The sequence below is a fragment of the Anopheles merus genome, chromosome 2R, assembly GCF_017562075.2.
Source record: "Anopheles merus strain MAF chromosome 2R, AmerM5.1, whole genome shotgun sequence".
NCBI lineage: Eukaryota > Metazoa > Arthropoda > Insecta > Diptera > Culicidae > Anopheles > Anopheles merus.
In genome coordinates, this window is record NC_054082.1 from 56498642 (window position 1) to 56523850 (window position 25209).

Genomic DNA, 25209 nt, shown 5'->3' on the forward strand with positions numbered 1-25209 from the left:
TCCCGGCCCAGATAACCCAGTAATGTAGCCACTTGTACCTCTGTTTTAATTTTTAGCTGCTTTTGGAACCTTAAAAATGAACCTTGGCTCTCTTGCGATGGTTTGATTGTTGCCTAATAGTGCGAAGATGTTGGCGACCAAAAAGCAGAAACGTTCTTATGCGACGACAAACTTCTATACGCAGTTCATTTAAGACGCTATGAGGTGTCATTCGTTGATCGCGCACGCTTCTAAGTTGATTGGTTCACTTTGTTGGTCATCATGGTTGGAGTTCGAATGATAGAGGTGTTAAGGTGAGGTGACTGATAGAGGTTATCTGTTGTCTCATGGGCATGGGATACTATTATTCAACGTGCAATTAACGTTTTGTTAGATGAAGATAATCCCACGATACAGGATTTCCCACGATTTATTGTTCAGTTCCCATGATTTTTTGGTGCGTTCTCACGATTTTTTTATCATTTCCCTTAGATTTTTGGTTCGTTCCCATGATTTATTGGTATTTTCCGATTGGATATCAATACAATTGGACCAAAAAATTCTAGGAAACTGCCAAAAAATCGTTAGAACGCACCAAAAAAATATGGGAACCCACCAAAAAATGATGAGAACCAACCAATAAATCGTGAGAAACCCTGTAAACCCAAGAATTTGTCAGTTTTGTTCATGCAACCGTTAGAAACCTTGTTGTTTTAAAGAGAACGACGATTCGACACTGTTGCTGTTTACGAGTACAACGATTGTCAAAGTGCTTTTTCATAAGGAATCAGTTATCAATTTATCTGACATGGCATGACTTGTCCATAAAGAATTTATATAATTACTGATACACTTTATAATTACCACGTTTGCCTCGATAATTTTTCAGCCGGTCAGACTTTTGTATCACCTCCGGAATATCCTCAATATTTTTTGGCGACATGGGAGGACGGAGTCTTCAAGAAGCGATATTGATCCTTTTTTTTTTTTTTGACTGATTACATGTTTGGCCATCTATTGCCGATTCTCAAATGATTAATGATTAGAATTAGTCTTTTAAAGAAGGTATCATTAATTTAGAACCGTACTTGCATGATATAATTACAGAAAAACAACAATAATACCTAAAATGTTTCTAAAAGATTAAAATGTAATTTAAGCGCAATAATAAAAAAACGCATTCACCTGGTCCGCGGCATTCGATCATTTACTAAAGTTGGCCCTTTGCCTCAAAAGTTTGCCGACCGCTGATCTAGGCAGCCTGTCACTATCGTTCCTCTTCGATCGAGGTTGAGAAAGCGGCTGTTGGAATCCTGCAGGAATTTTCAATGTGCTTCTTCAATCGTCCAAAAGGAAATCTGTAGAGCTAATTCCCGATACATAAAGTTCATTTCCCGTAGTAAAGAGTCAAGAAAGTGTTCCAAAATGTTGAAAATCGCTTAAAACCCTTCAAATAAGCAGGGTAGTATCCAAATTGTCGATAATTGCTCCATGGAAAATGACGGAACATGTGTACGATCTGTCAATTTGAGCTATTAATAGTAATAGCAGTATATGTACTACTGATTATGTATATGTTTTAATTGTAGATATGAGCAGCGATGGATCACGGCGCGTCAGTGTACAGATGACGTCCTCGCTGAAGGGTAACTTTGTGGTTTCCCAGAGTGATCTTTGGGACACGCACACGCTATCACATGCCAAGCAGCACCAGCGACAATCGCCGCGATCGCATCAGGGCTCGAGCCGCTGTCCCGACCATGGACATCTAAACCAAACGCCACAGCAACCACAGCAGCAGCAGCAGCAGCAACAACAACAGCAACTGCATGCTCAACAGCAATACGATTATGACAATAGTGCAACCACCTCACCAGGGCCAATCCAACGAAGCGTTTCGGAAAAGAACCGCACCAAGCATCGGCACAAACAGCAGCATAAGAGTACAGCGTGCCAGAGCGAAACGGACAGTGAACGGGAGCAGCGGGACTATCAGAACTTTTCTTCGTCCATTTGCTCGACGGCGGCCAGCTCGACGGCGACCGTCTCCATGGTCGGCAGTACGGCCGGCGGCGGTAGCGTGAGTGCCGGCGGGTACGTTACACCCAACAAGATGTCGTCACGAAGACTAACCAAGTCGCAGCATTCGCACCATCACTCGACACCGAATGTAGCACCGGGGATGGAACGAGCAGGCACAATGGATCGCAAGCACCGGACGAGTGATTCGCGCGGGACGGCCGATGGCAGCACGGGCGGCAGTGTCGGTGGCGGTGGACACATAAGCAAGCATCGAAAAAAAGAGGGCTCCGCCTCGAAGCCAAACCTGTACGGTGCGTGCTCAGAATCGGAGCTGCTGGATGGTGAAACGGCCATCCTGCCCATCTTCCGCAAGCTGCTTAACGAAAAGGAGTCTAGGTATAGAGCAAGAAATATGGTAGGCGCCAGTTGCCCTAATATATCGATTAAATGTGATATTGTTGAGTATTTGTAAACTTTCCACGGGGCAACGTTTATCATATAAAAAAACGCTCCTGGCTAACAGTACGATCAACGCGCTGCTCATGCGTTAGGCGTGCGTGAGAGTTAGTACTTACTAATAGTGAAGTACAATTATCCGGGTCCGTGATCCGCAAACAAATTAAAAACAATCGCGTTGAACGAAATAAACCAGAAACGACTTGTGTCTTGACTTCGTATGTGCAGATAGAACGGATGTGATTTGAGTTAAACACGTAGTTACCTGTACTAATTTCCTGTCCTGTTTCCTTTCTTTGTCACTGTTATTAGACCCACTCCACACTGCTGAGAACAGGGTAATTATCAAGTTTCTGTAAAAAAAACAAGGAACAGTTACGAGCATTGTAGATATCAAGGCAAATATTCGAAGGAATTGTACGGAAGAATAGCATTCGATAAAATCTTACCTGTGTGTTAGCGATCAGTAAAGCAGTATGTACATACCCTGCACGTAAGCTCTGTGACGTTTATTTTTTTGTGGGGTGGAGGACCGAACCGAAAAATGTAAAACTCAATGTAAAATAAATAGACAACAAACGTTAGGATAGATTGTTTTGATAATTGTGACTGTTAGTGATTTAACCGGCAAGGCAAAAGCTAGTAAACTAAAGTAGGATAGATTGATGGTTAGAGTGGCCGTGCGGGGAGAAACTGTAATGTTGGCAACTCTCTGCTGCGCATTCCATTGCACTTGTACTTGCACAGCTGGGTTTAGAATGCCAATGCAAACGTTCAAACGATGCCGGACAAGTACCGTTCAAGGGTAAACACGTTTTTACACGGTTTTTGATACTCATAAGAGTGTTTTTGTTACAGTTATTGTAGACTGTTAGACGGCCAAGGTGAAAGACAAAAAAGTGTGCATTGAATCGTGTGTTGAATTTGTTCATTTATGTGCAAACATAATATGACAATAGATTTAAACAATCAAAGTATAGCCGAACCCATGTCGTCGGAAGGTAGTACGCGGGGAGTTAGCAACTCACACATCAGGCTGGCAGGCTGGTCCCTCATATGTAAGCAACAAATATGTAACAATTGACACACTAATCTTTACATGTAGCCGTGTTGCGAAGGGTTACCAGCGAATGGTTACTTGATCTTAACGGTGAGATGGGTGTTAATGCTCTGTTTTGCATGATACGTGTTGTTAAACGCCGTTTTTGTTTCTTTAGAGACGCAAGATTTCTAATTCTCATTTGCAAGTTCAACGATCTCCATATCGAATCGATGTTTAAGGCTAATATGATAAATTTTGGATGACTTAGACGGCTGAGCGAAATGTCCAGCACGTGCGCCACCGGCTAGGAAAAAGAACACAATTAAATCGAGACATACCTTAGAGAGATGTGTCAGCACACTGAACTGGATTATGCGTAAGGATAGACGCAGCACGAACATACGAACATGCAACAACGCAAAACATAGTGCGGAAAATGTAAAGAAATTAGAAAAAATAATCAATGCAACTGCAAATAACCGAAAATATCAATCAATCCAGACTGTGTTCGTTCAGCAAGTGCTAGACGTACTATGGGGGTGGGGAACACAACAAAAAAAAACCCTTAAAGATTGCAATTGTAAAACAAAAAAGTATTTCTGCTGCGACGAACAGCGATGTCACGTGGAACGTGCTCAGGTGTGGCGTTGTTGCCACAAGGGAAAGCGAAATCCGATAGCAAGTAAAACTAAGATCCGGAGCATTGGACTACGCGAAACTTGGTGAACATAAGTACAATCGTCTTCCTACTATTACTACACATACAACACATGCACAAAAGAGCCTAGCCAATGTGTTATCAGTTTTATCTTTACCTCCCGTCACCAAATTCACACTCTTTGTCGAGTAAAATCACAATCATTCATGCACATGCAAAACCACAAACAAACAAGTCACACAGACTCAACTTATGCACATTTTGTAAAAGTCGCGAACATGAGAACATATTGTTGCCCCACCCGTATACGATCATCTTTCTACTATGGATGGTTGGACATTGCAAGGAACTACTTTGTACTACACAAACCCAAGCGCACTCGATCGATGGTGGACTACGATCGAAAACGAATTATGCAGTATGGTAGGGGGGTTTGTAATTAAACAAATAACAAAAACAAAAACCATAAAAAAATCAAACAATAACACACTTTACACACACACACACATGCACGCACACGGACACATTTGAATGCACCGAAATTGTAATTTTCATGTCAAATTGATGTTGTTAGAGTTTTAATTTTATCTCTTTTTCCATCATTTGGCTATATTCCTTCATAGTCTCGGTGGATACCGGCCAATTAATGTATTAGGCGGATTGAAATGTACATTAAGGCGAGTGAAACGCACAACAAAAATAATACAAATAAGTTAATTTATGTTAAAGAGATTCCGCTTTACCGGAACCCAAGCGCATCGCTACTGATGTACGCAACGTAGTGAAATGGAAGGATAACGCATTGCACTGCATACGCAACCACTTCAGTTGCCTAAAGTTTTTTTTTCAGAAGGAACGGCTGGCCGTATTGTTAGTTGCGTTGAGTGAATCGTATTTAAAAGGACAACTAAAATTGTTAAAAAAAAACACTTGTTTAATGTTTGTTGTAAGATACAAAGGGCAGACCGGCCATTTTCGGACAGGGTCTTTGCTTTGACAAAAGAGACAAATGTTTTCTATCTACAGTTTTTCGTATCGTAAGTGTTTTGTTTATAACAAAAAAGAAAATGCATAAACTGCAATGCTTTGCTCATTGCATCCACGAACCCACAAAAATGTACGAGAGCAAAAAAAAAATGCAAAAAAGATTTGTTGCTAATTTTCATCGCATTTAATCCATGCTCATCGAACGAAGTTAAACATATGCGAATGAGTTGTTTATCATTAAATCTACTAATAAAGCAAAATAAAAAAAAAAAAACATCAGGGTTGAGCCGAACTGGTAGACAGTATATACGATAATGCTGGAGCGTTATCATGTGCATATACAGGCTGGAAGATTACCCAGACAAAAGTGGTCGTAATAAGTAAGTGTACAACAGATGCGTTGTACTAGCGAAAGTAAATGCAACGAAGCCCCGTCTCAAGTGTAGAAAGCAGGTGCGAAGTTTTGCACAACGATAGCACTTGCAAAACAAAAATTAAATGTTAGGTAGGACAACACAGCTAATGACACACAGTAAACGAGTCAACCAAACTGAACACTCATTTGTGAATTAGTGGGCAAATGCGTGGGTGCGTGTGGGTTTTTTTAGTGTAGGCTTGAGAGATCCTAGATCAATTAAAAGGCTAGTCGACTAACGTAGGAAACAGTCTCGTTGAGATAGAATCGTTGCAAACTCGTTAATTATGTATGTATCCCGGAGGCACCGCAATTGACACTCTTGGATGAGTTGTACTTATGTTGAGAGTGTATCATGAGCGATACACTGATCAATTCCGTTTTAAATAGATAAAAGGCTAAACAAACACGCTTTGGTCAGTCAATCGAAAGCTCAATAGGAACGTAACGCGTAAAAAGTAGTTTACAGTAGGTTGATTTGTTTTACTTCAAATTGTATTGTTCGATTGGTTAAACATATGTTAAACGGTTCAAATAAAATGATGTTGATTTTATTTTCTAAAGGCCGGGCTACATTGATCGTACTCGCAAGTGTAATTTCGATTTTCACTAGCGCATCTGGCGGCGGCTGACCGAAGCATTTTGCCAAACAATTTGTAGCCGCTTTAGAAAATATGTTATTTTTCCATGTTTTTTACTTTAACTGGACTTAAAAAGTTTAGTAATTGATAGATAAACATATTTTGCAAGTATTTCAGCCGTTTTCGCATCAAAAAACGATGAAAAAACTACTTTATTTTTAGATCCGGCACGACCATTCCCTCGATGACCAAAAAAAGCTTCCACCAGCAGCCGCCAGATGCGCTGGTGAAAATCAAAATTACACTACGGAGTACGATCAATGTAGCCCGGCCTTAATAAAAAAAGAGACAAAGTGCAGAGCAGTGCTAGCGCTCCAACGAAAAAAGTTTAGGTAATACCTTCTAGCTATACAAAACGTTACGACTAGTTTAAGAAGAAAAGGCTAGGTACAATACTTAACTTAGCAGCAGTAGCCACAAGAGTGAGTGATATGTCGGCAAATTAATGTAATTAACATTATAACACTCAAGCATACATAACAGATGTACGTACACGTAACAGCCAAACTCGTCAATCATCCGCCGGTGTGTCGGCAAAGGCGCAAAGCAGAATAGTACATTTAGTTGTAAGCGTAACACATTTATACATACACACACATACACACACATACAGGCACACTGGAACATACCGATACATACATGATGGCACTACTGCATCATACCAAGAAGTATTTAGATGACTGGTCTAGAGCAAGTAATAAGCCCGAAGAGAGAAGCATGGCGTGGAAATCATGTACTTTTAAATGAAAAAGGACTAGACATGTCGATTTAATGAATTGGATTTTGAGTCGGAAATTAATAAAACGAGCAAAATAATTTTAAATCATGTTTGTTTTCTTCTTAATTTTACTTCAGGCTATAATAGACCAGCTATTGGATACTTGTAAAACCCTTTGCCCCAAGCGATGAGTCATGTGAGATTTTCAAAGTTATATAGTACTGCTACTACGATAAAGATGGCGCTGTATTGACAACCCGATCCGAAAGGACCAATATAGGCGGCGCTCTGGCAGCCATCGAACAAAAGGTATAGAGTTAAGCGGAGGTGCATCGTCAGACATCTCGAACAAACAATACTCGAACTTGTCAAATTCCATACCTTTTTCATTTTCAACGTCGTATTCGATTTGTGCTAGAGCGCCAGGTTAGGCGACAGCTATAGGTAATGTCGAGCAGAGCTTCTCCGACAGGCCACGCGAAGGATTGGCATAGTGATGTGCTGTATGGAGCGCACCCACGACTCCGACCCGACTCCGACCCGACTCCGACCCGACTCCGACTATTGCTAGTCCGATTCCGACTCCGGCAAAATGGAACCACTACCTAGTCCGGAGTCGGAGTCATATGGAATTGTTCGGAGTCGGAGTCGTCCGGAGTCGTTCGGAATCACCCGGAGTTGGAGTCGTCGGAGTCGTCCAGAGTCGTCCGGAGTCGTTCGGAATCGGAGTTGGTTGGAATCAACAGGAGCCGTGTGGTTTAATGTGTTTGTGATCAGACATTTCCTTTCGTTGTCTTTTTTGTCTTTCACTTTGCGCGTGCACTTCCTATACAAGCCGACCTCAGCCGACTCCAGATGACTCCGTCTGCAGCCTTTGACACTGTACCTACTAACCAGTTCTTCCCATTAGTTGCCTCTGATCCATAGGTTGGGAAGCCTAGGCCAAAGAACGGAAGGGGGTGTTTAGCTAGGAAATCTAGGAGTTCTGTCCTATTTCGGATGTTGGAATTAAAGGTGTTAACTTCAAGAACTTCTGCGTTTGAATCTGCGTTTATTGAAAACATGGCATACTGTTATAGCCTTGCACGTTCACCCGATTATCCACTCGGACTGGATTATACGAGTTTTCAGAAAATTCTTATTGTGATGTTGTTGGTTTTGGAAGGATAAAACAATGATAACTTGTGTTAGGATAAGCTAATTGATGAAAAAGGAAATTTATATTCGCCTGCGTAACACGTAAAGTTAAATTTTTATATTGTATAGTAGGGACAATACGATACAGGCGGTCCCCGAGATACATGGTTAATGGGAAAACGGTCACATAATACCGCGTATCTCGAATGTCAGCGTAAGTCGAATCTCGTAATTTCCAGCCAAAATATCACTAATTTTGGTGTAATTTTGCAAGTATAGGGTGGTTTTAGCCGCTTTATTAATTATTTGGCATGATTCTGACTAAATGTAACAGTTTTAATCCTTTTGAAATGGTTTTAAACATTCGATCAAAAGGGAAATTATTTGGATTTTTTTCAATTGATGTGTCAAATCAGTACATTTTGCTCAAAGAACTGCCAAATTTAGAAAATTGCGTATCTCCGAATCCGCGTATAAGAGGTACTACCTCTACCTATACGTAAAATTGTACACGGGATAGAAGGGAAGCAGTATCGGCAACAACAGGCGCATATTTAATTGATGATGATCATGATGACGCAATAATCTGCGAATTACTATTCTAGTTGTTGTGAGAGCGTTGCTTTAGGCAGCGTTAATCGCTCCTGCGGGCGGGCGTGCGTTTTTTGAAAATGTATGGAATTTGACACCAGCTGCGGGTGACAGTTTGAAGCCGCATGCATCAGAATCAAACAATTTTGATTTTTCCGCACGAACGCCCGCAGTAGCGATTACGCTAGTAACACAAACGTACGCTGCCAGCTTGTCGACGTCGACATCGATAGTCGGCCATCGACGCACGATCGTGTCTGATTGTCTGGGTGTGTGCGTAGTGGTGGTGGGAGCTCAAAATCGGACTTACCCGATTTCGATACCGTGTTCGGAATCAATTCCGGAGCCGATTCCGGTGCTGGTATCGATGCCGAATCCGAAGTCGATTTCGGAGCCGATTCCGGAGTCGATTCCGGAGCCGATTCCGGAGTCGATTTCGAAGCCGGTTCCGGAGTCGACTCTGGAGCCGAATCTGAAGTCGGCTCTAGAATCGATTCCGAGATCGAAATCGGCTCCGGAATCGACCTGGGAATCACAATTTGCCCCGATAACGGAATCAGGATTGCCTCCAGAAACGGAATTAGCCCCGGAATTGGAATTAGTTCTTGAATCGAAATAAGAAGTTTCAGAAGCGAAATCAGTCTGGGAATCTCGATGAGAATGGATCGTTTACAAGTAATTTTTGATTCTTTGCGGCTATCAATACACAGCATCATTGGACCCAAACGTCTGTTCCAATGGGGAAGCCTAAACCGACTCCGTTTCGAAGACAATCCTGATTTCGGAGCCAGACCGGTGCCGGAGCCGATTTCGATTCAGGAACCGATTCTGATTACGGACCCAATTCCGAAACCAATTGCGATTCCGGAATCGATTCTGGAAACTGATTATGGATCTACTATCCGGAAACGATTCCAGAAAATTTTGAAGCTTGCCGGAAACGATTCCGATGAAATTTTCATTTTTCCCATCACTAGTGGGATCAGTGATCAATAGAGGTTGACACCGAGCGCTCTAGGGCAGTGGTCTCCAACCTGTGGTTTGCGGAACACTTGTGGTCGGTCTGTGGCATTAACAGATGTGGTCCGCGAAAGAATTTATGTTTGAAAAAGATAAGCTTATTACTATTACTACTATATTACTATTGTGCATTTTTTCCCAACAATTTAGCTTAAATTGTTGAAAAGACACGTCTAGAATAAGATTTAAACATATTTTTGATCAAAAATTTCGAACTAAGTCTACAAAATGTATGCTTTCAAGCGCTGTGGGTCGCGATAAATGTATTTTCTAAGCCAAGTGGTCCGCGATCCTAAAAAGGTTGGAGAGCACTGCTCTAGGGTAACGGACGAGTTGTTCCCGATTATAAGATTTGAGCCACAACAATATTGAGCCAGCGAAATTCAGTTTTCTGAGTTTAGAAACAATTAAATATAGAGATAAACTTGTCAAACCTCGCTTTTAAATCGTTTAAATCGACAACATCCATTTGCGGTATAGGTAAAAAGATAAAAAAACACCTTAGATTGGAAACGTGTATGAGCTTGTTGGGGCTATTTGTGGAGATCTGCTCGTTATGTGAAAATGGTTATGAGAGATACTCGATATGAGAGGGTCCATTTGGGGAATGAATTTGGTTAATTTGAGGGTTTCCATTTCGGATACCAACAACAGAACACACACATTTTAAGTTTCACAGTTTTTATTTGCCATTTTCAATGTAACTATTACTCAGCAACGCTTATGTTGAATGATAATTATTGGTATGTGAATATTAGTGCAACACATGATGGAGCTTATGTATAGTTGTGTTTTGCATTTCCTAATGTCTCTGCTATCTGTTCCGTCGAAAACCTAAACTTTTTTTATTATTTTGACCTGTTTCATTTCACCCCTTAGTGACAAAAAATCATGTGCTAAAGGCAATGCTCATGTCGTTACTTAGCAGCATTTGCTATCGCTGATGCTGCTAGGCAATTAACGCACATTGCACGATACGGATAATAATTTAAAATTTTAGTTTATAATAAATAAACCGCATGTACGTAAGGAACGATAAAAAAAGGACATTGTATGTCTCGGGAAGTGTGTATGAGTGTGTTATTTGTAAAATGGGAGCTGTAGATTTTTAGTTTTAAATGAATTGCTATTTTAACACATTCCAACAACAGTTTTAGACACTGTAATGGGAAATTGGATCCGTTTACCAACCCCGTTTATGACGCACTGGTGTTACGTTTAGAATTGTGTTTATTCAACATTGCTAAAATCGAAAAACGAGATTAAGTTTAAAAAAAAGTAGATAATCGTAATTTTCAGTGCTCTCGAATCTAATGATCGTATACGTACATCACACGGATGGTGTTGGTAAATCCAGAGCCCTGTTTCCAGCCTGTAACAACTACGATTGGATTGCCCGGCTTCAGGAATCCACGTTCCTTGCCAAACTCGATACCGTACTGTACGCGGGCATCAACATCCTTCAGCCAATCTTCCATAGCAGGTTCTGAAATGAGTGAAACATATTTATTAGTAATCATCAATCCTCTAACGTAGGCAGGTGGCTAAAGGTGTTGAGAGTAAGCATATACATGGATGTACATTGATTTGTCCATGTTGTCTGCAAAAACATCAGACCCAAAGCTGTAGCGTATCGCGCTTTTTGCAAAACTTACGCTCATAGATGACGGGCAAAATGCCTCGGTACAGATGGCACTGACGTGCGGTTTGCGCGAAACGCGTTACAGCAATAATAGGGCAACGTGGTCGATACTTGGAGATCAAGTGCGCCGAACGGCCAGAGGTGGTAATGACGATGATAGCGGCGGCACGACTCTTAATCGAGGCCTCGGCACCGGCAATTGCGATCGAAGCTGCCGTGTCGAGTGGTGTTGGCGTCGTGTCGACCAGATCCTTGAAGAGATTACGATGCCACAAGGCAGCTTCCGCTTCCTTGCATGTCTTAGCCATCGTCAGCACGCACTCAAGCGGGTATTCGCCCTTGGCGGTCTCACCCGAAAGCATTACACAATCCGCACCGTCGATGATGGCATTAGCAACGTCCGAAATTTCAGCACGAGTCGGACGGGGCTTCTTAATCATAGATTCCAGCATCTGAGTGGCGCAGATTACCGGCTTTCCGGCACGGTTACACCTTGCAATCATCGATTTCTGCGCCAAGAACACTTTTTCGGCCGGAATTTCGATACCCAGATCACCACGAGCAACCATAATGCCGTCGGTTGCTTCAATAATCTTGTCCAGATTTTGCATACCCTGCTGGTTTTCAATCTTTGAAATAATCTTGATGTGTTTTCCCTTCTCACCAAGAATAGTACGGATTTCCTTTAGCGCAGCAGCGTTACGGATGAAGGATGCAAAGATGACGTCCACTCCTTGCTCCACACCAAACGCCAGATCCGACTTGTCCTTTTCCGACACAGCCGGGAGATCCACCGGCACGCCTGGGAGGTTTACGCCCTTGCGCGAGCCCAACATGCCACCGTTTTCCACGGTACAGGTAAGCGTATCGCCAGAAATACTTTCCACCACCAACGAAATGAGACCATCATCGACGAACACATGATCGCCAGGTTTGACAACCTTCACGATGTTCACATAATCAACGTAGATTTTATCCTTAGTGCCTTTCTCCAAGTGCTCCTTGTCCGTTGTCAGCTGAATCTTTTCGCCCTTTTTCAGCTCGACTTCTCCGGTGCCGCTGCCCTCGATTAAACCGGTACGGATTTCTGGCCCCTTCGTGTCGAGGGCAATAGCCAATGGGAACGGTTTGCCCAGTTTCTTCGAGTAGTTGTCGACAGCTTCGCGGATGTTCTTGATTGTATTGGCGTGATATTCGTGAGAACCGTGCGAAAAGTTTAGCCGAGCAATGTTCATGCCGGTAGCCATCATTTTCTCGAGCATTTCAGGCGAAACCGAGGCCGGTCCAATCGTACAGATAATACCCGACAGACGAACGAATGGCGTTTTCGAGTCAATATCGAGGGAGCAAATATGCTCTAAATGCGAAACTGCCTCGGGATTCATTTTTTTACCCTAAAATAAAATAAAAAAACAAATGAGTGTAAAATATCGTTTTATCACATCATAACACAAATGTTTTGCACTACTACATCATGCATTTGGGTCAATTACATTTCTTTTAATTTTTATTTAATCGTGGCACTCTATTGCTATAATATTAGTTAAAGGGAAGATTCATTTCGAAATTTAGCACTGCACTAGAAATGTGTTCATTGATGACCTAATGTTTACCTCATGAAATAAAAGTTAGCACCATTGTTTATTGTTGATAAGGAAACCGTGTACATCCAGTGTAGTGTATATGCGTACGTGTACCATACCACTGTGATAGGTGGTGGTATAAAATCAATAGTTTATGTAATCAATACATAACACAATGCGACACACGCTTGTGTGAATGCACATAACAGATAAATACTTTTGCTATCAAATGGCATCCCAACCCAGCAGATTCAACCTCAATTAGATTGCATTTGTTTGGCTTGCCTGTCTGTATGCGAACATTTCGAACAAGCGAGATGAATCCATTTACAAGATACTTATCATCTGCAGAGGATGAGCTTATCTTAGAGAACGACATCACGTATATTGCACCTCCCTCTCTTGCACCTTAGATTTTGTGGTAAACATAGAACTGTATGTACACGACGTGAAAAACATGTAAACCCATACATTCATCGGCATCGGTATTGGCCAATATTTAGACAACTCATAACCCATACAATACTGTCTAGAGCGTCACGACGCACCGATGTAGCGTGTAAGTGCAGCGTCGACGGGTAGTACACGAAGGAAAATAATTTTTCACTTGTCCTTGGTCAAGGGCAAACCAACCGGTCGATTTGCCCGCTATTGCACATGAAAAAACGTTTCTAAAACTTTCCTATTCTACGCGTTTTATATTAGTAGCAACCTGCTGACCAATAATAACATACAACGAATGGCACATTTTATAAAGGAAGTCCACAAAGCGCCTCGTAATTGCACGTAAGACTGCCATGTACTATCAGCTTAGCGCACGTACTGAAAAAGGGTTAGTTGCAAACAAATGGATTAAAAATAGCGCTATCTAGTTTCTTTCTTCTCGGCACACTTTTTCCTCACAGTCTTGGCAAGTTACTCAAAGCACGACGAACGAAGACGATGAGCACCGAAACATCAAATCGAAATTTGCTTATCCTTGACCGTTCTTCCTGCGTTGATGTGTGTATGCACATTTTTTTCCTGCACCATGATCGGTTATCTCGTTTCTGAAGAGTTGTGTCATCCCAGGGAATTTATCATCGATATAATGCATCAGAGGATCGCCAGCTGGTAGATGATAGGTGTTAGCACACGTAACTGCACATCATGCACACGGAAAGCACGCCAAGAAGACTCCTTACACAAGCACCTCCTTGCTCCGCTTACCTTGGGGTCGAAATCGTAGTCAGAAACCCACACCATCATCCCTGAACGGTTAAAGGTACTTATCAATGAGCGGAAATCAAAGAATGGCCCTGCTCGAGGGAAAAGCTCAATTACACTTCTTCTTGCGGCCGGATGCAGTACAAACTGCTGAATTTGCTGCTTAGGTTGCGTCACTACAGATGCACACAGAGTGATGGAACGCGGCAATAAGAAGTCGGGTGAGAACGTTCCACACTTGGCACCGAAAAAGCAGGCAAACCTTTTCACGTCCGGTTGCTTAGCACCAGCAATCGATAATGATATGTTGACCGCGGTAAAGGTTGGAACTTTGACGAGGTTTGCACGATTCAACGGTCGCCACTGAAATGAATGTACGTGATGGTTTTGTGGCTCATAATACAGCCGTGTTGGTAAAATGCCATCTTTTAACCATGATTTGTGAATCGGCGCATGAACGCTACTGATGAACTGACGATCGTGCTGGGCGACAAATGGCAAGCAGCCCGAGAATCTTTGTCGCTGCCGAATTATCATTTCATCTGACCGCGAAAACAGAATTACAGCTGTGCTACTACAGTGCGATGAGTGCGTTCAGTGGACTAGTTCAGTGGACGATGTTGTTCCGTTTCCCGACTAACTTTAACACGCCACCATTTCCACTGTACGACAATAACTCACAAAATCAGATGTTTGCTGTCTGTACGCAAACTTCCGTTGCTTTAGACAGGGAAGACTAGTATCCAAGTGTGCGTCGCAGTTATCGTTCCCTATCACCTTTTGATTCGTTTTCAAAAATAGATCTTAGAGCATCCTTGCCATCAGGTTGTCGACAATTCGACGAAAACGGTAACCCAAACCATGCTCTAAGCGGAGATGGATAATTCAAATTATAGCACCTATTTTAGGAGGGATTTCAAATGAACATGCTTTTCGTGAATTCATCCAGCGGTTTGGTTGTACATGGAAGGACGAATGAAGCGCATGCGTTCTCTGGAAAGAAACTATGTAGATTCAAGGTCATCGTAAAACGAAAATTCAATATACTTTTCTCTCAAATTTTACACTATTGCAAGAGGTAATATTCAATAATGCTCACAATGACATGACTTGTCATTTATATTCGCTGCTATCAACAAGTATTTTACAGTATACGCTCGGTATTCCGCACAGTTCGTTCAAAAGTAGCGATATTTCATTAAAAAAATAAAAACCTTTCTATGTTTAAGCTTTCTTTGTAATCCACGAAAATGTAGGAAATATAAGAAATTTAAAAAAACACATCAATACGTGTCATTTGATAATCCGCATTCAGTCAAGTGCGGATTACTGAGTGTGAACTGTATGGGAATTGTTGCAAACATTTTGAATAGGCATGGGACAATTGTGCGAGACCTATGCCGCACACTCAGTTCATTATAGTGTGCGGTTGATCGCCGCACGCGAAAAAGTGAACGGGTAGGTCTTCCGCACGCATACAGAACTAACTGAAATGTGCTCTGAAAGAGATGCAAGATAACTGTCGGTGTCATAGACTGAACAAAAAAAAAACATTCGTTTTGGGTCGGCAGAATTTGTCACACACAACGACACAAGAAGATCGATCGCACTTTGCGCAAGAAAGAATGCACATATTGCTAGCGTGGTCAGATTGATCAATCGCACACAGCCGCACAAAAAGAACTCCTGCCGCACACAGACCCCATTCTGAGTGAGAAAGAACACTCATAGCCGATGGGTCATTCGCACACAGCCGCACGCGTGTTCAGTTGGGTCTGTCGCACACTACCGCACAAAAAGAACTCTTGTCGCACACTGCCGCACGCGCGTTCTGTTAGTTCGGTCGCTCACTGCTGCACGCGTATTCAGTGGGGTCAGTCGCACACTACCGCACGAAAAGAGCTCTTATCGCACACTGCCGCACGCGCGTTCAGTTAGTTCAGTCGCACACTGCCGCACTCGTATTCAGTGGGGTCAGTCGCACACTACCGCACAAAAAGAGCTCTTGTCGCACACTGTCGCACGCGCGTTCAGTTAGTTCAGTCGCACAAAAAGAACTCTTGCCGCACACTGCCGCACGCGCGTTCAGTTAGTTCAGTCGCACAAAAAGAACTTGTTAAGCGCACAGCAACATAAAAAAGAAAGCTTGTAGATTTTACTCATTTATATTAGCTTTTGTTACAAATCAACTTAAGTATATACAGTTTGTTCTCGAGCTACGTTTTCTAAGTTCTTGTGTGCAATTAGTATAATTGGCTCAAAGGATTCTCAAATGCAAGATAAATTACTGTTTTACCAAAAATTTTAGAGCCTCTTAAAAACCAGAAATTTTCAAATTTTCTGCATGAATTGTGATACATAAATGGTTTAATGTAAAAACCTAGTTACCTAGTTATGTATGAACCGCGTATCTCGGACTGACGGTATTTATAATTAAAAATGCAGCCTTAAAAGCAATAACTTTTTGTTCTTGCATTAAAATCTCGATAAAATTAAACATAATATTTAAAAAAATGGTACTTAGCTACAATTGAGCGACTGACCAACCGCACGCGTTCAGTTCATCATACTGAACGAACTACATCGCACGCGTTCACTGAAAAGAATCAAATTGCCCAAGCCTAATTTTGAAACACTACCTGAGGTTGATCATCCCTGATTTACCCCGATCATCTGATGTCAACATGTGTGTGTGGTAGTGTTATTGTGCAGAAAATATTTTGCTAACAATCGTAGCAGTTGTAGGCGATTTTAGTATTACACAAAAATGTCCTAAATTTTACAATGTAATTTTTTTTTCTAGAAGTGTTAATCCAAGAATGACGAAAAGAAAACGCTTCTTTAAAATGAGGGTGTAATACATGTACCGTACCTCCATGGTGTATTCCTGAATAAGGGGCAAAATGCTAAACTGCTACCACAATCAATGCAGCTGGACTTCAAAACCGAAAGCTTGGCTTCAGTTTCACAATCTTCCGAAAATAAACCAGACACTACCACGGATACACTGGCCACAACTGTGTAACTCAACTAGAAATCACGCAACAACCGAATGTCGAAGGCGAACATAAACGGAGAGCAGGCACGTGAGAAAACCAACTAACTCTTCGGACGGAATGTAAGATCTGCTTCACCGGCATTCGTGTTCCGGCAAAAAAAGAAACCAGCTGGTGCGTCAATTGGACAGAGAGGTGTGTATGCTAGTGTGCGTAAGATAGCGGCGAGTTTGATGGTTTGCTAGATCCACCTAACAGCAGCTGCTCATACGCGAGCTAACAAATGTCTAAATAGCTTATATACACTGTTGTTATTGTTTATCATTCGCATAATAATACGGCCAGAACTGGCAGTACATTTTGTTTTGAACGTTTGGTGCATCCACAAACGTCTCGGCTGCATTTTATTCCTTAACACAAGATTACAATACGGAACGCCGGTCGCTGCTCGCTGTACGCACACATACTTGCAAATCTGTAAAACATGGCGTAGCTGCGAGAGTGAGGCACGCGTCATTCTCTGGATGCGAGAACGAAGGTCAGTCAGAGGTTAAACGGGTAAATACATTTTTAAAACCTCCATTTATTTGCGCCAATATTAAAATTCATCGTTCCGGAACTTTTACATTCATTCGTCACCCAACAGGGAATTTTTAGTTCGTCGATAAACGATAATTGACTATAGTAACTAATGGTATTGCGGCACAATAAATCATTCCAACGAAAGCTCTACAGTCGCGCAGAATACAGCAGCCACTAGTGTATGATAACGATATTTTGGGACGAACTTTTTTATTTCGACTAGGGTGAATTGAAATTACTTACTTTGTTGTTAACCAACGTTTCACGGAATTAGGAATTCTGGACAACACGTTATGGAAACACCAAACAAATAATCGAGATTTACAATTATCAACGCTTGCTAGGATAGGTAGGACACGTTTACAACTTGCCGCACGAGCTCCAGTCAACAGAATGACGAGAGCAGCACAACTCGTTGCGAGTTATCATCGCGAAAGGCATCTCATCGACCGACCGAGGAGTCAGCATTGGGTAATAGCACGAGTCGCACATGCTAGCTGATATGATTAACTTAGCGCGACTGGGAGAAAGGAGAGGCAACGGCGTAGTTGATCATTGCGGGAGAATTATGGTATGATGCTTTTTCATAACCTACACAGAAATTGCATCGTCCTCCATGACCTTCCCAAGATCGGCAAGAAGAAAGTCTTGTAGACAAGCCCAGGGTGTTTTGAAAGTAAAATGTGATCAGTAGAACTGTACATGTGATATTTGCTCTAATACAAATAACAACTTTCACTTGCCAATGGTTTGAAATGCATTTTTAATGGCATTTCTATTCAGCCGTTTTATTCAACCCGGTATGTTTGAACCGTTTTGTTTTCTGAATGGCAGCTTTGAACATGTCACAGACATGTGCTGTTACACAGAAATGTTATGGACTATTTCAACGTTTTAATTCATAAATTCCGTTCATTCATAAACATATTCTTCTTAGTTTATTTCTGTAATACAGGATGATTTCGAGTCATATAATGGAATACAGTCTGAACTCACTGGTTGAACTTCTATTCCCTGCCAACTATTGAATATGTGCTTTTTGGTTGGCACGTTTTTCTATACAAAACATTTCTGATATTTTTCTCTGCAAGCCATGGGATTTTTGTGAAATTTTCAAAGACCAGAGTTCAACTAAAAAGCATGCCAACTTAAAAGCGTTCAACTATTGTATTCTTACTGTAGTTCAATCGATTAACAGAATGTTTCAAACCGCGAGTGGAAACGTGTAAGCATTCTAAGGAGGTTTGCAATTCTATAATGTGTTGCAATATATAGTGCTGCAACCGAATTGTGGAGTTTGGGATATAAAGGTGTCCCCCGAGATACGACTGTATTTGGAACCGAAAAAATGTCCCAAAGCAAGGCGTAAGTCAAAATAGTCGTATGTGGAATATTTGTGAATATAAAGTTTATAACATAAATCGAAAGAGTCGAAATCTATGATATCTTGTATTTTATTTAAAATAATGTTTGATAATGTATTAATTTTACTCCAAAAGTCGTTTACACGATATAGATATTCAAGATCAGGTAGTTAGGGAATCGTTGGAAATGTGTGTGTAACGGTCTTTAATAACCTGTAATAATATTTCTACAATTATTAGACGGCAAAAATGCAAACTATAATTGATCGTTCGCCATAAACTGCCAAATCAATTTTTCTCAGCTCCATCGTTCTTTGCATGCCGAGGAGATTTCTCTCACCGAAAATGCTGTCAGTCGCTGTCAAAGCATGCTGTCAGTTATTTTCTCAGCTGCTTTCTCGGTGTATGTAGAAACGCTCTAAGTCGAATTTCACATTTTTGGACTAAAATATTATTGATTACTCGGAGTTTTTTTATTTAATTTAGTATTTTTATACACTTTATCATTTATTTGATATGATTCGTGCAGAAAATTCTAATATTTCTGCCTTTTAAGTGGTTTCAATTTGACACCGAATCCGCGTAAGTCGAGAACCGTGTAAGTTGGGAACAGACTGTATATTTCTTCTCAATAACAACTTTTAACTGTCAAAATCAAAATCGTCGTACCGTCTGTTCCCGAGTTACCGTTCAAATAGACATACAGCGACAAAAAGTAGCTTAATTTTGCAAACAGAGCTACTCGTCTCGCGCGATATTTTTTTCGTCTCGCGCGTTCTCGAGGAATCCGCGTAATACGGACGTCACACGAAGCGTACTCAAGTGCCACAAATCCACTAAACGACCACTAAACGGGTTCTAAATGACTCAAGCTCTCAACCTAAACGAAATATAGAAAGACTTCGTTTAGCAGCTTTCTCATTCCCTCTGTACTGTTGTATGGTTTCGTATTGATGTTATGCATCGCTAGAACTCGAACAGCGATACGATTGTTTACAGTGGCCGGCAAAATAAAAGGCCGACTACAGTAGAACGTCGATTATCCGGGGGCTGATTAACCGGCGGGTGGCTTAACTGTGCGCATAAATGTGACAGCTGTTCAAACGTACAGCGAACATTTGCAGCGTTAGCCAAGTGGGCAACCAGATTTTTGTGCAGCTCTGTAGTATCTAGTGGTATTTTCGAAATTCATTTTTGTTCATCAACAGTTGTTAAACCTATATTGAGTCGTTTAGAACCCGTTTAGTGGTCGTTTAATGGATTTGTGGCACTTGGGTACTTATGTAAATGCGAGGTCGCTGGAGCTATCCACAGGAATCCACATAGCATAACAACTGACAGCTGCCAAACACTTCACAAAACACTTGCCAAAGGTGGTAAAGTACAGTGAACTCTCTCTTATTTGAGAGGCGATGGGACTGTCGAATAAGAGGGGTTTTCAAACTAGAGAGGTTAAAAGTGAATGAAACGTCCATACAAACAAGAAAGAGACAGAACATTTAGTATGCAGCCTTAACTGTTGCTATAGGAAACTGTGCATACGATTGCCAATTGAGCATACATCATTCAATAACCATGGCAACACCATACACAAATAAGAGGGATACAGATTTCAGAGGTTTTCCAAATTAGAGGAACAAAAATGTACTGGAAATCAAGGGACTGTGCAAAATGTTCAAATAAGAGAGGTTTTTCAAATTGGAGAGGTGTCAAATAAGAGAGGGTTCACTGTATTTCATTAAGTGTCGGTTATCGCAGTAGGTTGGTAGCTTTTCTACGAGCAATGAATGACCTACTAAGAATATTCAAAACATGTTATCAGTAAAGAAGCGTTTTCTGAAGCGTTTGGCAGCTGTCAGTTGTTATGTTGCGCTCCGTGTTATGCTGTGTAGACCCAACCCAACCCAATTGACATTTTCGAGCATGCATAATCAGGAATCCGAGCAAATTCCCTTAAACTGGAGCCTCTACATTCGCTCGGAAATTATGTTTCCTATCGTTATAGTTGGCAATGTTCGCATTTTATACTTAAATAATATCCATTTTTTATAAAATAACGTCACACAAAATTAGCTTTTGTTTTTCATCAAAAAGCATAGTTTTGAATGAAAAATGACCTCGACGGCATCGTCGATCGATAGAGGAACGTCTAATTTAGGAACACATCAAATCTTGGCGCTTTCAACACACTTGATCACACACAAATCCACAATTTCAAGCGTATGAAGTACTAATCGAGCAGATATGGGAAAACAATTTCAGGCAAATATCACTTGGGAGTCCTGCGGTATGAAGTTGTATGAAGTGCGAGGCCTCATGCGAGCTAGCAAGCTGCTCGAATTTATTTAGCGGGTTTTATGAAATTTCGTATGCGATTTTCGCCAAAATAACTGTCGTGTAGAATTAGAACTGTCTGTTCCGTATTTTGTTTGTGTCCATCACTACAAAATAACTGTCTCTGCTGCCTGTCGAACTTATGTAAATAAAAACAAATGTTAATCATACCATGGAGCACTCTTCAATCCCGGAGAATTTTATAACAATTTACACCAAATGCATAAATTTTGCAGCCATAAAACATAGGAATCAACGTCGTCTGGATTCCGAAGAAACCCCATACATTAATCACCCTATCGGTAAGTGAATAGACAGCTTGTTCTAGCACTCGGAAGTAATGTAGCGCCGGCTATGGAACTTGTGCCTTTTCAGGTGTTGCCTACATTCTTAGCGAAGCAGGGATTACGGATTTAGACGTATTGCAAGCCGCTATCCTCCACGACACCGTAGAAGATACTGACACTTCGTTCGAAGAAATTGAATCTCTGTTTGGCCCAACCGTGCGCGCTATCGTGCAGGAGGTTACAGACGATAAGTCGCTGCCGAAACAAGAGCGGAAACGGCTACAGATTGAGCATGCTAGTAAGAAGAGTCATCAGGCCAAACTGGTGAAGCTCGCCGATAAAATTTACAATCTTCGTGATCTTCAACGCTGTAAACCGAAAAATTGGACTAACGAAAGATGTCGCGAATACTTCTTTTGGGCGAAAAAAGTTTGTGATAATCTAAAGGGAACGAACGAATCGTTAGAATCCATTCTGGATGATATATTTCGGCAGGAGAATGTCAATTGAATGTATATTTTACTACTTAGCAAGTAAACTGCGTGCCGCCCGATGGTATACGGCAATAAACTGACCACTAGGTTTTTAAGATTTTTGATGCTTCTTAAAAAACTCCAGCATGTACTGTTGCAAGGCCGTCGTTTCCTCGACCGTAACCGCATTGTACAGGGAGGCACGAATCCCACCGACCGAACGGTGGCCCTTCAGCTGTTGCATGCCGAGGGTTTCTGCGCCTTTTAAGAATTGTTTCTCGAGCTCTTCGTCTCCATTCGGACCTCCGACGCGAAAAGGCACGTTCATTCGACTGCGCACCTTTGCTTCCACCGGGCAGAAGTAAAATCCGTTAGATTTCGCAACCACATCATATATTAACTGCGACTTAACCATTGACTGGCGGTACATCTCATCAACACCACCGTTGCGCTTGATCCAAGCAAACACCCGTCCCATCACATAGATGCTGTTGAGAAGGTTGGAAGAAACGGATGAAGGAAAGGGTAAACAAACAAGCGATAAGCGTGCAGCGGTCTGCATAATGTGTTTTGTTTGCATCGTCAGTGATAGCAGTCCGCTCCATGAAGAACTTGCAACAACCTAGATGCTGTGTGCGTTATCTATTCAACACATGACTTACATAAACGTTGGCGGCGTGTTGCTAATTGAATTGGCTTTAGTGATGACACTAAAATCAAAAATTGTCGGAGTAATTGGCATTGCGTGCCCAATCAGATCTTCACGCACTATCACTAATGTAATACCGGATGGGCCGATGTTCTTCTGCGCACAGGCAAAGATAACGCCAAACTGTAGATGTAGAAAAGCAGAATCAGTTGTAGCATTAGCATATATAGTGTCACGTCGAATGATGGTTAGTTGTACGCACTTTCTTAATATCAATTCGTCGAGACATCATGTTTGAAGACATATCAACCACCAACGGCACGCCGTTGGTTTCTGGCACCGAGTCAAATTCGATCCCACCAATTGTTTCATTGTCACAGTAGTACACGTACGAGGCTTCCGGGTCAAGCTTCCATTGAGTCGGATCGGCAATGCCGGTATACTTATCCTGCTTGGGCACAACCCAATTGACCGTTCCGTACCGTGCCGCTTCTTTAGCGGCCATCGAAGACCAGCTTCCCGTAACAAGGTAGTCCGCTTTTCCCGTTTTACCGATAAGATTCATCGCAACGGCAGCAAACAGTCCTGTTCCTCCACCTTGCATCAACAGGATTTTATAGTTATCGGGCACATCACTGGAGAAGAGGTAAACGGATGAGAATCTACCACTAATGTGCGAATCCGGTCGATTTGTTAGCCAACAGTAGCGATACTCACAGCAGTTCCTTGACCAGAGCTAATGTGTTGTCATGCAAGGCAACATAGGTGTTTCCGCGATGGGACATTTCCATCACACTCATACCACTAGTTCCATACTCGACAAGGTCTTTCTGTACTTCCACCAACACCTCGCGAGGCAACTTCGCTGGACCTGCCCCAAAGTTGATTACCATTATTTTCACCGGCGGATGGTAGTTGTGCTTCAATCGAAATCACCTTAGCTCCCCCTGTATTGACCTTCACTGTTTCCCTGCGTGCACACGAGCTGACTGTTTCGTTTGTAATCGACTGTATCTCGCGCCGGACGGTTCTTGAATGTGGACAGCGGTGGCAACAAAATTGCCGTTACGCTCCGCAAATTAACCCGGGAACCACTCGTCTCGACCTCCGCTACAAGGCGACACCCTATCTGTCTGCTTCGAAAGATGAGCCTGTTCTAACCGGTTTACAAGAACGTGGGCAATAGCGACAAGCGGCAAATAAGACCCGTTTGTCAACGAGCCAAAGGGAGCAGCGCTTAAGCAAGGGCAGATCGCCGGGCGGGATTCGGGGGTACACTGACTGTGCGCAAACACGTCGCGCGCCGTCGTAATGCACTTCGCTTTGTGAAAGTATCTGGCGTCTCGCTCTAGCGTGCTGGATCGCAATGTACCCTAAGAGACCGCTTATCAGTTATTGTCGACTGGCCAATATTCACTTTCAAGATTTGTTCTCTCGTGGCGAAATCGTACGAACAAGATGTTGTGTTGTTGTTCTATACTTCGATTTCCCGATACTCCTACCGTGAACGTCCGTCTGAACGATTATAGAATCGTTCGTTTGTACTCTTCTACTGTTCCTATCTGTGAGTGAATGATACACTCCACCGTAATCACTTCCCTTTGCATCTCATCTCATTGTAGTACATTCCACACGATCAATCCGCAATACAGCTCTGTTCGGTACCTATGTGTAGTGTGTAAATGGCAACGATCATAAAAATATCACTAGGTTTGTTTGAAACATCGCCACCGATGAAAGCGCGCCCGTGACAACAAAGTGTACAGCAGCGCAACAATCGGCAACAAACAACTTAACCGGATCACTACTGCTGCACAGATTAGATTACCCGTATCAGAACGGGGTAGACAGATTAACGGAATTGAAGTACGGCACTTATACGACTTATTTACTTGTAGTTGCAATTCGACGTGCCAATAACGAATAAAAAGGAAAATATTCCGATAGCGGGAAAAATAAATAATAATGCTCGTCTTAACTATTTTAAACATGCCCAGTTGTCCAGGTGTCTATTGCATAGCTCCTACAAGGCCGGGTAGGCTCTATTTCTATCCGAACCCATACGGTAGCCGAGACTAGGGAATGGAACTATATTTCGTTTGCATATGATTCCAAGAGGTTACATATTTTCAGCATGTATATAGAAGTGGTGGGAGCTCGGAATCAAACCTACCCGATTCCGTGTTTGGAATCAATTCCGGAGCCGATTCCGATGCTGTAATCGATTCCGATTCTGGAGTCGATTCCGGAGCCGATTCTAGAGCCGATTCCGGAGTTGACTCTGGAGCCGATTCCGGAGTTGACTCCGGAGCCGATTGCGGAGTTGAATCCGGAGTCGATTTCGCGATTCCGGGATCGGAATTGTCCTGGGAATCGCAATTTGCCCCGATACCGGAATTATAATTGTCTCCAGAATTAGAATTAGCT

The 25209-nt window shown here is 42.1% G+C and overlaps 4 protein-coding genes across 23 annotated transcripts in view; 2 read left to right on the top strand and 2 right to left on the bottom strand.

Moving 5' to 3' along the window:
• Positions 1–6121, top strand: part of LOC121588101 (gamma-aminobutyric acid type B receptor subunit 2) — a 51563-nt gene extending 45442 nt beyond the window's left edge. For all 16 annotated transcript variants that reach the window (XM_041905692.1, XM_041905703.1, XM_041905689.1 and 13 more), the window contains one exon: positions 1569–6121. In XM_041905692.1, coding sequence (XP_041761626.1) covers positions 1569–2473 — 905 coding nt within the window. In that variant the 3' untranslated portion in view covers positions 2474–6121. The remainder of the gene's footprint in view (positions 1–1568) is intronic.
• Positions 6122–10330: 4209 nt separating this feature from the next.
• On the bottom strand, positions 10331–18107 carry LOC121603585 (pyruvate kinase-like). Of its 4 annotated transcripts, XM_041932541.1 has the most exons (5): positions 14215–14309; positions 14101–14141; positions 11322–12702; positions 10996–11152; positions 10331–10909 (listed from the first exon to the last, which is right to left on the bottom strand). In XM_041932541.1, exons 2-5 carry the CDS (start codon positions 14137–14139, stop codon positions 10897–10899), a joined length of 1590 nt encoding a protein of 529 aa, XP_041788475.1. In that variant the 5' UTR covers positions 14140–14141; positions 14215–14309; the 3' UTR covers positions 10331–10896. The 4 variants fall into 4 exon arrangements, with proteins under 4 accessions (XP_041788475.1, XP_041788479.1, XP_041788478.1 ...); XM_041932545.1 differs by lacking the exons at positions 14101–14141; positions 14215–14309 and adding an exon at positions 17919–18107; XM_041932544.1 differs by lacking the exons at positions 14101–14141; positions 14215–14309 and adding an exon at positions 16970–17183.
• Positions 18108–21523: 3416 nt separating this feature from the next.
• LOC121603587 (guanosine-3',5'-bis(diphosphate) 3'-pyrophosphohydrolase MESH1) lies at positions 21524–22234 on the top strand. Its single transcript, XM_041932549.1, has 2 exons — positions 21524–21675; positions 21749–22234. The coding sequence occupies exons 1-2, from the start codon at positions 21546–21548 to the stop codon at positions 22168–22170; spliced, it is 552 nt and encodes a 183-aa protein (XP_041788483.1). The 5' UTR covers positions 21524–21545; the 3' UTR covers positions 22171–22234.
• On the bottom strand, positions 22129–24542 carry LOC121603586 (probable phosphoserine aminotransferase). Of its 2 annotated transcripts, XM_041932547.1 has the most exons (5): positions 23719–24542; positions 23500–23653; positions 23045–23417; positions 22796–22965; positions 22129–22621 (listed from the first exon to the last, which is right to left on the bottom strand). In XM_041932547.1, exons 2-5 carry the CDS (start codon positions 23580–23582, stop codon positions 22246–22248), a joined length of 1002 nt encoding a protein of 333 aa, XP_041788481.1. In that variant the 5' UTR covers positions 23583–23653; positions 23719–24542; the 3' UTR covers positions 22129–22245. The 2 variants fall into 2 exon arrangements, with proteins under 2 accessions (XP_041788481.1, XP_041788480.1); XM_041932546.1 differs by having other exon boundaries at positions 23500–24542.
• Between the last annotated feature and the right edge of the window lie 667 nt (positions 24543–25209).

Coding starts and splice junctions, on each gene's coding strand:
- LOC121603585 (XM_041932541.1), bottom strand. CDS start 14,139: ATGATGGTGTGGGTTTCTGACTACGATTTCGACCCCAAG. Junction 12,703..14,100: donor ACTACGATTTCGACCCCAAG/GTAAGCGGAGCA, acceptor ATTTTATTTTAG/GGTAAAAAAATGAATCCCGA. Junction 11,153..11,321: donor TTTGCCCGTCATCTATGAGC/GTAAGTTTTGCA, acceptor CACTCATTTCAG/AACCTGCTATGGAAGATTGG.
- LOC121603586 (XM_041932546.1), bottom strand. CDS start 23,675: ATGGTAATCAACTTTGGGGCAGGTCCAGCGAAGTTGCCTCGCGAGGTG. Junction 22,966..23,044: donor GACGAATTGATATTAAGAAA/GTGCGTACAACT, acceptor CTACATCTACAG/TTTGGCGTTATCTTTGCCTG. Junction 22,622..22,795: donor AACACGCCGCCAACGTTTAT/GTAAGTCATGTG, acceptor CCTTCTCAACAG/CATCTATGTGATGGGACGGG.
- LOC121603587 (XM_041932549.1), top strand. CDS start 21,546: ATGGAGCACTCTTCAATCCCGGAGAATTTTATAACAATTTACACCAAA. Junction 21,676..21,748: donor ATACATTAATCACCCTATCG/GTAAGTGAATAG, acceptor GTGCCTTTTCAG/GTGTTGCCTACATTCTTAGC.